This window comes from Prinia subflava, chromosome Z, assembly GCF_021018805.1.
Source record: "Prinia subflava isolate CZ2003 ecotype Zambia chromosome Z, Cam_Psub_1.2, whole genome shotgun sequence".
In the NCBI taxonomy this organism is placed as follows: Eukaryota; Metazoa; Chordata; class Aves; order Passeriformes; family Cisticolidae; genus Prinia; species Prinia subflava.
In genome coordinates this window covers 20,997,687-21,012,939 of record NC_086283.1, presented here as the reverse complement: position 1 = coordinate 21,012,939, position 15,253 = coordinate 20,997,687, and the positions used below count along the sequence as shown (strand labels likewise).

Genomic DNA, 15,253 nt, shown 5'->3' with positions numbered 1-15,253 from the left:
ACTTATTTAAGAGATATAGTCTGTACATTATTAAAAAAAAACAAAAACAAAAACAAAAACAGAAACAAACATTTATTCTTCCTAAATTCAAACAAAGCGTTTGTTTTGAAGGGCGGGGGGCGGGTTGTAAACTTCAGTTGTAAATTTGGACTTCAATAAACAAATTATCTGCACTTAGATTGTGTGCTTATGGGGGATTTTGTGTGTTCTGAAGGTGATCGAGGCTGAGTGCGATGTGGGTTGAGGGGCATCGCAATCGATCTGAGGGAGATCCCGGCTGAGGGCGATCCCGCCCGATCTGGGCGCGATCCCTGCCCCGGCTGAGGGGGATCCCTGCCCACCTTAGGGCGATGCCGACTGAGACGGACCTCTGCCCGATTTAAGGCGATCTCGGCTGAGGGCGGCCCCGCCCCGGCCGAGGGGAATCCATTGCTGCCAGTTTTGGGACAGTGCCCGCCCCGGCTCACACGAATGAACCCCGCCCGCTCCGGGGCCATGCCGACCGAGGGCGATCCCGCCCGGGCTGAGCGCGGTCCCGCCCCGGCCCGTCGGCCCCGCCCGGCGCGGCCCTTCCCGCGCGCCGTACGCGGCGCTGTCCAACATGGCGGCCAAGGTGAGTGTCCGCCCGCCCTGAGGCCGGCGCTGCCCCGGCCCCGCGGCTCCGCTGCCCCTCAGGCTCCGCTCCCGCTCCTCCGCCGGCTCGGGGCAGCTGCGGCGGCTCCGTGCGGCCCCTCGGGAGCGCCCGGCCCGCCCGCAGCTCCGCCGCTGCTGGGGGGAAGGAGCCCCGGGTGCCGCGGAAGCTGCGGTCAGGTGCGGGAATGGAGGCAGTGGGATGTCTTTGTGGTGGTGTGGCACTTGGGGGGGAAAGAGCAGGTCCGAGAGGTGGTTAAACTGTGCAGCAGGGAATAAAAGCAGTGTTTCTTTTCTGGTTCTTCTCCACGTACTTGCAGCCCCCGAAACACCTTCAGCTCGAGGAATATCGAGATGGTAGTTTGATAGTAACAAGATAAAGTGCTAGTGGTGCTGTACATCACTAAAGCAAGGCTGTTAAAATCATGCTGTTACGAGCTAACAGGGTTACAACTATCTAAAATATCTCTAGTTGTACGAACAATACAGTGTCTTTAAACAGGAAAACATGCATGTAAAGATCTAAACTTCCTCAGAAATATTTAGATAGGTTTTCCAGTTTTCGCAGTCGAATTGGTGAGTATGTTGCTCTCACATGAATCTTCATATAGACTTTCTTAAAGCATTTAAAGTGTGTATGTATCTGCAAAGAAAATAATGATGTCAACGAGGACCAACAGAGAAATTAAAATAAAACATTTAACTTTAGTTTGTTATGGCAAAAGAAAATGGCTTTGGCTTTGCTGTCTAGCTGGGTGATCTTGAAATAGTTTGGCTCAGTACATAAATACGAATGATTCAGTACCTTCAGTGAAGTGCCTTTACTTCATGTGTGTTCTTTACTATTTACTATGAAAGATTTATTAATAAGAATTTTATTCTTAAGATTTCACTCTCTGTGGGTCACCATCTGGCAGACCAAGATTAAAACCAAATCCGTGGAACATCAGTCAGTGAGTTGAGGTGAAGTGGAAGGATCTCTTCCACTTGTGGGGGGGTTTTTGGTGGTTGTCATCAGAGATCTATAAATACATACCTGAATTAGGATAGGTTTGGCCGATATGCTTCTGGCAATCATCATGTCTCATGTAACTTCTGGGAAAAATAAACCAAAAGGATCTGAGACAGTTTTGTGATCCAACTCAAGACATCTGAGTGGTAGGAGAAAATCATAAACCTAGACTCGTTATTCTTTAATTAACATTTTTTCATGGAAAATATGATATGAGGTAGCTGCTAAATTTTGATCTTATTTTAACCTGGCTAGTGGGTTCCCATTTTGTGTTAGAGAACTCATATTTTTTTTATATAAATCCGTGCATCAGATTTTTGGATATACTCTACTCCTCTGGTTCCATTTGTTTTGAGGCAGTCTCTGCCTTCAGGGAAAGTTTCCTGACTCGTGTTCCAATTCTTGAAGCAAGCACACAGAATTTGCAGTTTCAGTGAGAAACAATGTCTTGAACATTAGCATAAAATTAAGTGTATGGTTTTATTATGGTTTAGTTTGTATTCTGCATCTTTTGAGTGGAAGATAGTGAATTCTTTGTAGTGATGTAGCTTTTTAACTTTTTTTAATAAAATCTGTATTTTTTGATAGTTGATAAGATTCCAACTCTTTGAAGTAGATTGTTTGAAATGCAAAGACTTAAATCCAAAATCATCCAGGTACATTTGACAGTTTTATTATTATATTGGGATTGGTTTTACTCCAGTTGTTAAGAGGCATAGCTGTAACAATTTTTTGCTGGAGAGCCTATAATGCATTTCTTCAGCAAGTAATTGCTGTTCAGGCTTCTCATCAAAAATATTGCCATGTCTGTTTAACTTTGGTGTGTTTTTTATGCCTGGAGAAAAACAATCCTTCGGGTTATCAGTGTTGCAGGTCAGGAACTTGGCAGTGGTGTTACAGGGAATATTTTAATATGGGCTGTTGACCTTTCCTTCTGGTGGTGTTTAGCTCCGTGTCTGTGCAGAATGCATCTCCAGAAATGTCACCTGGCTTTGTGGCTTTTGTAGCTGCAGCAATTTCCTGAATTCCTCAAAAAGAAGATTTTTATTTATTTGTAAGTCAGTTATCAACTGATGTTCTGCAGTCGTTCTACTGGCTGAACGTGTAATTCCAGCGTGTTTCACAGCTCCAGCTCGTTGCAGGTGTTTTTCTCTGTGCTTCTTCCCTATTGATACAGCAATATGATCCTGCCATTTCTTAATTCTCAGTAACTTCTGGAGAAGTTTTTATAGGTAAAATGCATTTTGGTTTCTGTAGCAATATATGATTTAAACAATATATGATTTTCCTTGTTTAATATATAATGCCTTGTAAGTAACTTTAATAAAATAATTTCCATAAATTAATACTAGAAACAACTTGGGTAATTGAGATCTTTTTAGTGCACCTTGAGATTAGGTAAGGACCAAGATAAACAGCTCCATGTAGTGAAGTCTCTTTAGTGTAGTCAAGGTGATGTTGCTTTTTCTTTCACTCTCGTTCTTGTGATTTCAGTAGAAAAGAGTGAAACCCTCTTGGGATAACTGTGCCAGTGTAAATGTTAGCCAGTACAGATGTTTCCTTGGATCTTTAAACATTTATGTGTTTGTCTGCAGGCACCCAAAAGTAAAGCAATTACTGTCAGTCAGGAGCTGGACTGCTTTGATCATGCCCTGTATAGCTTTCTCTTTTACATTGAGCACAGAATCCATTGTGACTTTTAAAATACGTATTTTTTTTTAAGTGAACAATATGACTTTTTCATGCTGTGTCACTTTCAAATTCAGTTTTCCTTCTAGTGTCTACTGAAAATTGGGGTGTTGTTCTGGGAGCATACTGTATGGAAATGAGCAATGAATTATGATATGTTTAAGAGTTTTTCTTTAATAATTCTTCAAAAATGGAATTCCTGCATGCTGAGTAAATTACAGCTGAACTTACCCTAACAGGTGATGGAAGCATCAGCGTGGCTTTGAACACAGTTCTTCCTGGTACTTTAGACATAAAACTGTTGTCAGGGATCTTTAACCTTTTCTTTACCATTGTAATTTGAGAAAATCTTTGTGTAAGTCAGAAGACATTTCTAAAAGGCATAAGGCTTAAAAAAGGTTTTAAAAGTGACTTGTTTAATCCCATATTTGATCAATCCCAAGAGAAATTTTAATTTCAGCATTAAGACTCCCTTTTTTCATCTCTCTGTCCCAGGTGGCAAAGCTGGCAGCTGTTTCTTCTGGGCTGCCATTTGTATGTATTACTGTATATGCAGCAACAAAAGATGAATCCAAAAGTCAACTGGTGAAGCCAGATAAGGTATGAATCTTTTGGTCTTTAAAATAACACTAGAAAATTCTGCAGAATAGCAGCTCTGTGCATTGAATTATATCACCCAGTAACTAAAATACATAGCAAAGCAATATGTGATAATAAATAACCGACCACTATTGCTCAAATAAAACTTGAGGTGTTACAATACTAAATTAGTAACGCTTTCTCTCATTTTCATTATTACAGTATTTCAAAAATGAAGTCAAAAAGGTGAAAATAGAATACTTACCAATGAGTCCTTTTCTAATGTGCAATTTCTAGTAATACACACATCCATCTTCTAATTAGTAATTCTACTTATAACCTACACAATTATTTCAGTTTTCATTTCTGAAGAGTGAAGTCCCACTTGAGTAGAGTCAGTTTGGAACTCTAAAAGTTCATAATTCCACATAGAGGCTTGTCATGGGTTAACACTGGCCAGATGTTAATGTACCCATGAATATATGTTTTTTCCCTAACAACTACTGTGGGATGTGATCAGGAACAGAGCAGAGCAGGCTTAAATCTTGAAACAAAGAAAAAAACCAAAACTTTATTACATTACATAAGAACAGAGACAGAAAACTCTTAAACATACACAGAGACAGAAATAAAAACTTCTCAGAACATTTCTTCTCTTCCCCCAGTTTCTACCCCCCACACATTACTCTTCACAGACCAAACCTTTGTGTTTTAAATCAAACAATCACCACTCAAAAAAAAGCTAATTTTCAATTCAGCAAGCGAGAGAGGAGTCTCTCCTGCACCACAGACTGTTCCTCAGAAAACACGGGTCCACCCCTTATGTGTTTCCATGTCACCCGTGGCACTGCCCGGAGAAGTCTGCCAGGGTGACTCTCTCTTTTTCTTATGTCTAGCGCTCTCACCGCTGTCCATAGTCTGAAGCTGCATACAGGGCTCTTTTAAGGATACTTGCATGCCGAGCTCTCCCCATTTTTCCCTTTGGGGCCGAGGTTCTGAGAGCAGGTCTCCCCTGAGGGCAGAGGGCACCACCTCACCCTACCCCTCTCTTCTCTGCTCGCTCCACTCTTCAAGTGCCAGTCACTGTAGCAAAAGCAAGGGCAGCTGTATCCACCCAAATGCAGTTTATGTTCAAAAGAGATTAAGTTCAGTCCATGGCTAACATTATGCAAGAAAAGTCCAGCTCAAAAGCCACTCCTTTTCAATCTCTGCCCATCTGGGTTTTTTCATCTTCCTTTATCATCTGGGTCCCAGGCTGTTTCTCTCTCTCTTCTGAAACTACCAGTCATGAGAATCAATGTCTACGAAAAGTTTCTTTCTGCCAAGAAAAGGGTTAAGAGTTTCTAGCTCTGGGCAGGGCTGCAGGCTCAGGCACTCCCAGGCTGGGCAACTCCCACATGGCTGGGCATCTTATCCCAGAGAATGGGGGAAGGAGAGGGTGAGCACACACGGAAAGCACTTCCACAGTTTTCCACTCCTCCATCCTGGATGGGGCCAGCTCAGCTCAAAGCTTGTTCACTCTCTTCCCCCTGGGGCTCTAGCTCACCTCAGCTCGGCTGCATGGTTCTCTTCTAGCTCGGCCACGTGGTTCCCCTCTCCCACCCAGCCTTGAAAGCCAGGCAGGGGAGGTATTGCCCCGCTGAAGCCCAGATCCAAAAAGAGACCGAGCCCCCCTGGAGTCCTGCTTTTAACTCTTTGTGTCCTCAGAGGCGTGTCCAAACCCCTGAGTGACCAATCCAGGTGCCAGCAGAAAAGCTGTTCACTGACTGGCCTGCCCACATTCCCCTGGAAAAATTCACCTCCCCCCGCAACCACGACAAGGCTTTATTTGCCGTAATGGGCACACAGAGGGTTTGCAGGCTTGGAAGAGCCCCCTTCAAGTGCAGCAGCTGATGAGGACAGAGAGCTCTGCCCCTGCTGTTCAGCTGTGCCTTTGTTTGCAGCTCCCCATTTACGGTGCTCCCCCTCCGAAGTCGAAGTACATCGAGGAGCAGCCTGGGCGCCTGCAGCAGCAGCTCTTGGCAGTGCGAACAACCGTCGGCCACTATTTTGGGTGGTGCCAGGTAAGGGGTGCCTGCACCCGACGTTTCCTGCAGTTCCTCTCAGCACTACACTAAACCACGGAAAAACCACGCGTTACTTCCCCCTGGAGGGGTTTTTTGGCAGTTCTTTGTCTTAGCACAAGACAATTTTGGATGGAAAAGTGAGCTGTCCTTCTATGGTAGGAGTTATGTCAGTAAATTCTTACTGGCAGAACTTGGTGTTTTGGAGTCTGAAATTCCAGGTGCAGTCCACAAAGAAAGAGCTGCTTCCAAAGGGCAGTACCTGATAAAAAAAGACAAACAGAATGCATCCCATGTATCTGTTGCAGCAGGCTGTTCCTCATAAATCCTCAGAAACACCTCCCATCTCTGTTACTGCATGTTCCAGGTAGAGAGGGAGCTGTGGTGCTGTCACAGCTGCTGGGAAACGGCAGCTTCACCCTGGCTGTTGGCAGGAGGAGATTTTGCACTTGTGTTTTGCTTTTTGAAAAAAAATGTAGGCCCTAATAGTTGGAAAAAAGAATTAAAAATGTCTTCAAAATGTATTTTCTGTAAACTGTGATTCCATTGGTCTGTGAAAATGATGTGACTGCATGACTGAAACACTCTTGCTATAAATCTGTACCAAACTTTTTCATGCCATTAATCATTGTGAGTTCCCGACACTGTGTAGCAGTGACCTCTGGTGGTACGAATTCGGTGTTGCTCTTTCAGTTTTCCTGGGTAAGTCTCCAGGAAGAGAATTTATATTTTATAATTCAATTTTCTTATACAGTTGGCGTCCAAGTGTTTTCCTGCTCTACAGTTCCTGAGATGTCAATTTTGAAAGTGAGCTTACATTAGTGAGATTTTTTTTTTCATTAATTTTCAATGTAAGTTTTAAAAATGTAAATATGTTTAACATAAAGAGACTAGATCTCTGCACAGCCTTTCTAGAAGATCACTGATGTGGCTTGGGTTTTTTAAAGTTACACAGTATTGTGCTGAAATATACATGAACAGCTGCTTTTGCTGAGATTTTACTTTCTGGTTTTGTTTTTTCTCTCCTTGTAGAGTGCCTATATCTTTGTTAGAAATGGAATAATGGATTCAGTTCAGTTTGGAAAAGGTAGGCAATTCATCTATGTAAACTCTCAGTAAAATCAAAAATTTCACCTTTATTTCTTAAGTGGGAAGTAAAATAATGACTGATACTGAATTGCCCTGCTTCTTTTTTGTCTTCTTTTTCCAATTCTTAGATGCTTATGTTTACCTGAACAACCCCCCCCCAGATTTTCTTCCCAAAGCCGCTGTAATTACGGTGTCAGGCCTGGCTGGTGTAGTGCTGGCAAGAAAAGGTGGGGTTTGCTTGTTTTCATTATTGGTCTGTGGGATATGGAGCATGTAACAGTTCTAGTGGTCAGGATACTCTTCAGAAACATTGGCAAAAGCATTGTGACTGAAATAAACCCTTCCTGGTACATGAAGGGACATTATTGATTGCTGTTAGAAGCTGGCTGAGAGCTAGCAGAGCAGGACTAGACAGATTGATGATATCATTCTTATTTTCATTCTTCATAATATTGGAAAACCTAGTTTGGGATTATTTCTCTTTCAGAATATCAATGTCTCCTGCATTTCATTGCTACAGCTACTTAGTTTCCATTTCATTTTTTCTAATTATTCAAACTATTTGGCTTTGTACAGGTTCTAGATTTAAGAAAATTGCTTATCCATTGGGACTTACTACTGTAGGATATTCTGTTTGTTACCCAGCTCAGTCAGTGGTCATTGCTAAGGTAAGTTTCTGGTTTTATCTGTGGTCATTTCCAACACACTGGGACAAGTTTGGATCCTTTAACTTGCTGCTCCATCTATTGTGCCAACAAGGACAGCACACTGTTTGCTGATCAGGCTTTGATTTCATATGCAGTAGGTGGATGTAGCATGGAAGTGTTTCCTGTGGATTCCTAATACCAATTTAAACCTTATTTACAAATTGCTTGATGTAAGGGAAACATGCACTAGATCTTTAAAAATAGATGCCGTAGTATGGGGTCAAGCATGTTCTCATGCAAACATGAGTAATTTCATTTGAATAGTCTGGCTTTATGTTTTAAAAGCTGTTGTTGAATGATGTTTTTCTAAAAAAACAGGTAACAGGGAAGAAGTTACTTTGTGCGAGTCATCAGACCTATGAGGCTGTGAGGTCACTGTGGGCAGACAAGGAAACTGTCACCAAGGTAGGACTTGGGAAGTAATGATAACTCACATTGTGGCCTCTTCTGTTGATCTGTTCAGGGTTTTCTGGTGGTGTTAAGCAAGCCACAACCCCCAATCTCATATTTTTGTCACTTCAGTGTTTAATTGCTTTTACACCTTTCACACCAGTAGATGTTGAGATGCCCTCTGTAGTCCCACAGTGCATGCAGGGTGCACAAGAGAAGAATGAGTTTCTCTCAGACCTCCTTTCTTATCTTGGCATAAAGGATCCATTTTGATTCAAGCTTTGATCTTAAGCAGCCCCTGAGTTTAGACTAAAGACACTCAGGATTACAGTAGGTATGACTGGCTTGTTCTTCTACAACCCTTGCAGGAAATCTGGTCTATTTACCCTGTGATATCAGTTGTCCTTGTCTGATTTATTTCTTCGCTTTGTCCTGTCTTCATTGCAGCCATAGTGAATAAATGGTCAGTAACCTCTTTATATTGACCTACTATATATGGAAAAGTTATCAGGGTTTTTGACATTCTCTTCCCCACTATAACCTTCTCTTTCAATGCAGGATTTCTATCTCTGACATAATTCTTGTTCTCAGAATTTCCTCTAGTTTCTCTGTTTTTTTCTGTTTTTAGGGGATTTTGTGTGTGGTTTGTGTTGTTTCTGGTTTTAAGTGAAGTGGTCAAAATAGGACATAGTAAACAGCTGAGGCCTTGCCAGCAGAGAGTAGAGGGCAGTATGAACCTTCTATAAATGATATATGGAATTTGAGTTAGTAATCCCAGAATTAAATGTGGGTTTTATCCAACCCTAAAAGGTTTATTCACAAGTGGAAATTGATAAAACCTTTACAAAAGTAGCACTTCCCAAGTAAAATTGCAGCTTTGCACAGTAATTTTTCATTGCTCTTTTCAAAGGAAATTTCAGTTTCTCAGTTACATTAACATGCAGAAGTATTTTGCATTACATTTACAGTGCTCATTGACATGCAGTCCTCACCTTTTATTTCCTCTGAGAAGCACAAATGGAATTCTGAGTTTTGAAAATGAGATTCAGATAACTGTCATTAAACTGATAGCAAAACGAGAATTGATGTGGTACAGACACTTTTATTAACTTCATTTTTTCTCCCTGAGTGAAACGTCTTCCCAAGACATATTATTTCTCATTACTAGGTGTGTAACCATGATTTATCTTTCCATCTTCTGCTAACAAGGGGTAGTAAGTGTTCTGTAAACACTCAGGGCTATTTCAGTCTTTTGTAAGGCTAAAGGGTCCTCACCTGGAAATGAACTTGAGAAGTTTGTGGAGGGTCTCAGGTAAAACCACAACTTCAGCCCTAAGTATATATTCATGACAAATTCCCTTCTACATGAATTTATTCTATCTGATCTGTGGGGTTTCATGCATTTTACTTTTTCCAGCTGTGTCTCTTGTGTGCAGCTGACTACTTGAATATCTTTGTATGATGTCATATCTGAAAATAATTTCATAAAAGATAAGCTCCTGGACTTGAAAGCTTTATTTTGCAATAATGTATTAAGGATATACCCGTGTGCTTTCTTTTATTAATGTTTGATTCACAGCTGCAGCAAGAGTCAAAACCAATTATGCAAGAAGACAAGAAAAAGAAGGGAATTGCTAGTACCAAATCTGAGTCTGCTGCTGAGTCAAGATCATTTAACAGAACAGAATCTTCTCCAGTAGAGTCTTGGAGTAGTGAAGATCCACTGCCTTCTTCAGGTGAATTAAACATTTCAAGTGTAATCTCAGGGTAACTTGCAAATCCAATTAGTTGACTTAATTTTACACTTACTCTTGCTCTAAACTGGAGCAGGCTGTCAGTGCATATTCTTCTTGAGAGCATATTTTACATGCTGTCATTTAATACATATTTCAGAGCCTCAGGGACATGATAATTTTCTCACTGTGGACCCTGTCATTATCAGAATTATATATTTGCTGTTCTCTCTCAATAATGTCAGAGAACCAATATTAATATGAACCAGGTTGTTTTGCAGGCCAAAATAAGGAATAATCCAAATGCAAGACACACAAAAAGGTTGTAATTTGGATTATAATTAGAAGATTGAAGTCTCAAATGGATTTCATTACTTTTAACCTCTGCTAACAATGCAGATATGATCCATAGTGGAATGACAGAGGAGTGTGTAATTCAGAAATAAAACATGAGATTTCCTGGGTTTTCTGCAGTGATTCTTTGTGCATCTTAAGTGTTTGAGATAATCAACTAGATCATATAACAGCCTATTTAACAGACAAAAATTTGGTAGTCCAATTTGTAAGAGGAAACAGTAGAATTACCTATTAAAGGAGAACTACATTTGTTTTAAAATATTGTTACCTTTTTTAGGTCAACTTCTGAATTTTATTTGTTACAAGGAAATTACATGGAAGGAAGGAATTGTTACCAGACAATTTTTTTTTTGTTCTGGAAAGCAAGCAGAACATACTTGGATGAGGGTTTAAATATTTTTTCCTTTATTTTCACTGGAGCATGCATTCACATCTTTGCTTTGCACTTGAATTTTTTCTGATTTAGTTTGTGGAATGCTTTGATTTGTTTTTACACTTGCTCCAGGCCAAAGTGTCTTTATTAGGTTTGTGTTTATAGATCTGTCTTTGCTTTCATAGGGGGAATTAGTTCATGTCCCTAATACAGCCAGAAATATCCATGCCCTAAATGAATCTGTGTTGCCAGAGATGTTTATTTTCTCAGTCCAAATGGGTCAAAGCTTTCAGGAGAATGTAACATCCTTTGTAGCTGGAAAAGAGGCTGATCAGAAACAGGAGACACAGCCCCTGAGAAGCTGCCTTTATATTCCCCTGGATCCTCTGTAATTGCAGAATCATTAAATATGTCACTGTGCACAGTCCTCCAGTGAGTGTGAGGGTTCAGGGCTTTACTAAACTCAGTTCATGGGTTTTGGAAGGTACAAAGTGAAACTAGGTAAGAGTGTTTGTCTTCATTTGGAATTCTTGGCATCTGGCAGCAGCTTCAGGGAAGATCTGTCAGGGTTGGTTTTGGGAGCCAGCTCTGCTCCTGGGAGCACTCGGGCAAGAAACGCTGGAGATTTTTTTCCATGTCTCAAACTTTTCCTTTCCATGTATTGGGCAAAGCAACACAATTTCTTCTCTCACTCTGCTGGGTTAGGAAGTGATGTTGGAGAGAGAGAAGAGGTCCTACTCTCCATCCACTGCTGTGGTCAGCATTCCAACAATGCCCTCATCTTTCTCTATCACTTCTTAACACACTTTGAACTAGAACAGATGGGTTTTGATCTTTTCTCAGTGTTTGGTGATACAGGAATTCTGAAAATGTATCACTAAGCTTTATTTCCTTACAGCTCAAGCATATGCATACTTTTTAACCATATTTCTTTACTATCTCCAACAGGAGCAGGGAAAACATCAAAATTTAAGCCTGATCCAAAACTTGCGGACCATGGTCAGTCCAGCCCACAAGATGTGGACATGTACAGCACCAGGAGCTAAGCCAAGTCTGCTTTAGAGACTGCAGAATGTTACAGATAAGGGGGAGGGAAGAAGGGAAGGAATAATCTTTACAATACGTACTCTTGAAGTATAATTTCATCAGATATTTTCTTATCTCAAATTTGTATTATCGACTTACATGATTCTGTTTAATGCTTATTTTGTTCCTGATTCCTTATAAGCAGTGGGAATTCACACAGTGTCATTAGTGAGACACTGAGAAAATAAGGTTTGTCAGTGTCTTCTCCCAGTGAGGTTTCTCTGTGCCAAACTTGCTAATAAATGTCACTTCACAAAGGATATTTCAAAATGCAAATGTATGTCTGCTTTGGCTCAGATGTTCATTGATCTGAATGAAGAATGTGAGGGATGGGGTTTGCAGAGGCTTCTTTGACTTTTATCTTTTAGCCCTGGAATGAAGTGCAAGTTCCTGCTGGTCTGAATATCCTGAAAAATCTCCGTGGTTGTATCATATGAACAGCATTGGCTTTAAAGCTTGTGTAAAAGAGTCACTTTTTTCCATACAAAATAATTTGGTACTGTTTGTCTCTTTCACAAAGGTTCATGGAAACAACTCTTTGTCCTGCACACCTCTGCCGTGTTCAAATGTCTCTGAAGTTGGGCAAAAACACACAACTGTTCTCTAAACATCCTTTCTAGACTATGCATCAGCTTTCACCTACTTCTAATACTTGGAAGAACTGTGTTTAAATTGCTTAATCCATGAAATTGATACTGAATTTATATAAAATCCATTAGAAATGCTTAGGAAGTTGGAAATCTGTAGTTTCAAGGTTTAAACTGCTGACAGACAGTAAAAATGCAGAAGTAGTAGGCAGCCAACTTTTTCATCCCACAAGTTTGTATGAAATATCTCATTGATTTTGGTAGGATTTCTGTGAAATTTTGTGTTTTTCCATAAGAATGATACTAGAAATTAAGTTTCCTAAGATGAAATTTTCAAACACTGCTTTTATCATGGTGTATATCCCTGTACTTCTGTTCATCCCCCATTTCTGTTCATTCTGTTTTGTTTCAATTAATGAAAATATGGGCTTTGCTGTAAAATTGAGGAGGAAGCAAGAGAAAACATCTGAACAGATAGTGTGGATGGAAGGCTAAAGCCTGAAATGCTGCTGTTCTCAGCACTGAGATGTGATGGAATATTTGCTCCTGCACTCCAGAAAAAGAAATTTCATAATCTGATTCCTTGTCCAAGGCTGCTAAAGGCAAATGACAAGTGAAATACAGGCAGAATTCCTGGTGTCCCTGTGGGATCAGCAAAGTTGTGGGGAGATGCTGCAGGATGGAATGTGCAGAAGGCAAAAATGGTGAATGAGCCAAAGAAGAAAAGCTTTTAGGATGGGTCAGAAACAAATTGATATTTTAAAATCCAAATTTCAGGTGAAGTGTTGGTCTTTGTTACACAGAGTCCAGTGCAAGGTAAAGTCAGAAAATGTGAAATTTAAAAGAATTCTATTGGTTAAACTTGAGTGAGACAGCTGACAGGATTCAATGTGTTTTGTTTCTTTAATCATCTCTTAAAGACCCAGGCAACTGTCAGAATTCAGGCAGCAATCAGAGGATATTAAATCAATCTTCAGAGTGCTCCTGGACATGACACATTTAGTGTTTCATCACAGAGAGAGGAGTATAAAAATTAGATGGCTGGGCTTCATGTACCATTTCCAGGGAAATAGATTAAAACATAAGTCAAAATTGTGAGGAAATCATCATTTTCAAGTGCATGAGTGAATGCCAGATATTGTATAATCTGTCTTCCTTTGATAATATTCTGGATAAAAACATAAAGGAAAAGCCATCTGCTCTACTCCTAAATTGTTAAATTTTAACTTTGAGTGATGTGCTACCACAGCAAATCAACAGGAAAAGTAAGATGATGCAGATTTGCTTGGATTTTGCAGGAGTTTACTGTGGTGAGATTTTTCAGGACGTAATGAAAAACTCTGCCCAGGAATTGGTGGTGTGGGAGCAGGGAGAGGAGCTGCCTTGGATTGCTGTTAAGGAACCAGCACATCTGCCCTTCCCAGGAGAGCAGGTCTTGGGACACTGCCTCTTCCCTGGTGCTAGAAACTGCCCTTGGGCTTCCCAGGTTTTGAGGGCATTTCTGCTCAGATCTGGTGATAAGGGAAGGGGTGTTTGGTCTGCAGATGTCCATTGGCTCTTTGGTTCGGCAGGCAGGACTCAGGTGTTCCATGCAAGCCCTTCCATTGCAGGCCCTGATCCTGTTCATGCTGTGCATGGCCCTGGTACACAAAGCTGTCCTGGGGCTGGATTTCAGTCTCAAATTATTCCCTAGGGCAACACTGGGATAGGACTAAACCTCAGAGTTAAACATCTTGTGGCACATAACTTAAAATGAGTGTTCCTACGCACTGTGATGAACAAACAGGATGAGGGATACAATTCTGTAGCTCACAAAGTGCAGTCTCTGTGCTGTGTGACTTCTTGGTAGGTTAAAGGAGTGAGCAGCACAGGATTATTCCAGCTCAGGGTTTGCCAGGTGGCTGCCCCATCCCTGTAAATGTCCAGGCCCAGGTTGGATGGGGCTTGGAACAACCTGGGCTAGGTGAAAGTGTCCTTGTCCATGGCAGGGGTGGAAGGAAATGGGCTGTAAAGTCCCTTCTAACCCACACCAGTCGGTGGTGATGCTATTGTCACTTTCTAAATTTAGTTTTTTCATCAGCTGAGATTTCTCTTTCTCCTCAAGGCAGGGTAATTTTCTGTTTGTTTCATTTTTGTCACCAGTTTTTGTTTACTATTCCCACACAGTGGGGTTAAAATTAGGTTTTGGTTGTGAAACAGGTACAGCTAAACAAAACTCTTCCCTAACTGCAGCCAAAGAAAGTGGAAGAGAAGTATGGAAAATTTTGTATTCTGGCTAGGTGTCTTCTCTGCTTTCAGTTCAGACATCTGAACCTCTAGGGGATATATAATATTTTACAGCTGACTGCAAGGAGCTGTAACCACGGTGTCTCTGTTAGTAATTTCTTGTAAAGGTGCTATGCAATGGCTTTTAAAATGCAAATCCAGATCTACGTGATGCCATGCTTGTGAGTCCTGGGTAAGTATGTGCCTGGCTTGGGCTCTTGAAGATTTCAGACCCAATGGACAAATCTGTTACAGTGAAAAATGAACATAAAACATGGGAAAAGTTTTATTGCGAGACATGATTTTATTAATTTATAGTGAAACACTTTGAAATGCCTCTCAAATGTATCCTTAAGAGTCACTTAAGTTTATTTCACCATGCAACAATACAATAACATCATAAAAGTAAGAATGTATATTGTAATTTTCATATACGTTATGTATTGGTGCAAAATTCAATGTCTTAAAGAATGGGGTTATATTGTATTTTATAATGCAGAAATAGCTTTAATTTAATGCATGTTTTTTATTTATGGTTGATTGGATTCAATATAGAGAATTTGGAACTTGTTTATATTAATATTTTACTTACATAAAACTGATTGTAATACTTTATTTTGTCATATCACTGTAAAGCATCTGGAAATAAAGGGTGATAAGATACTTTTTATTTTAAAAATAAGTTTAATTTTG

At 40.5% G+C, this 15,253-nt stretch overlaps 1 protein-coding gene across 1 annotated transcript; it reads left to right on the top strand.

Moving 5' to 3' along the window:
- Positions 1-515: 515 nt before the first annotated feature.
- Positions 516-15,231, top strand: APOOL (apolipoprotein O like). The gene is made up of 9 exons (XM_063422786.1): positions 516-613; positions 3,827-3,931; positions 5,854-5,973; positions 7,006-7,060; positions 7,191-7,289; positions 7,639-7,730; positions 8,088-8,174; positions 9,739-9,895; positions 11,571-15,231. Exons 1-9 carry the CDS (start codon positions 602-604, stop codon positions 11,666-11,668), a joined length of 825 nt encoding a protein of 274 aa, XP_063278856.1. The 5' UTR covers positions 516-601; the 3' UTR covers positions 11,669-15,231.
- Positions 15,232-15,253: the final 22 nt, after the last annotated feature.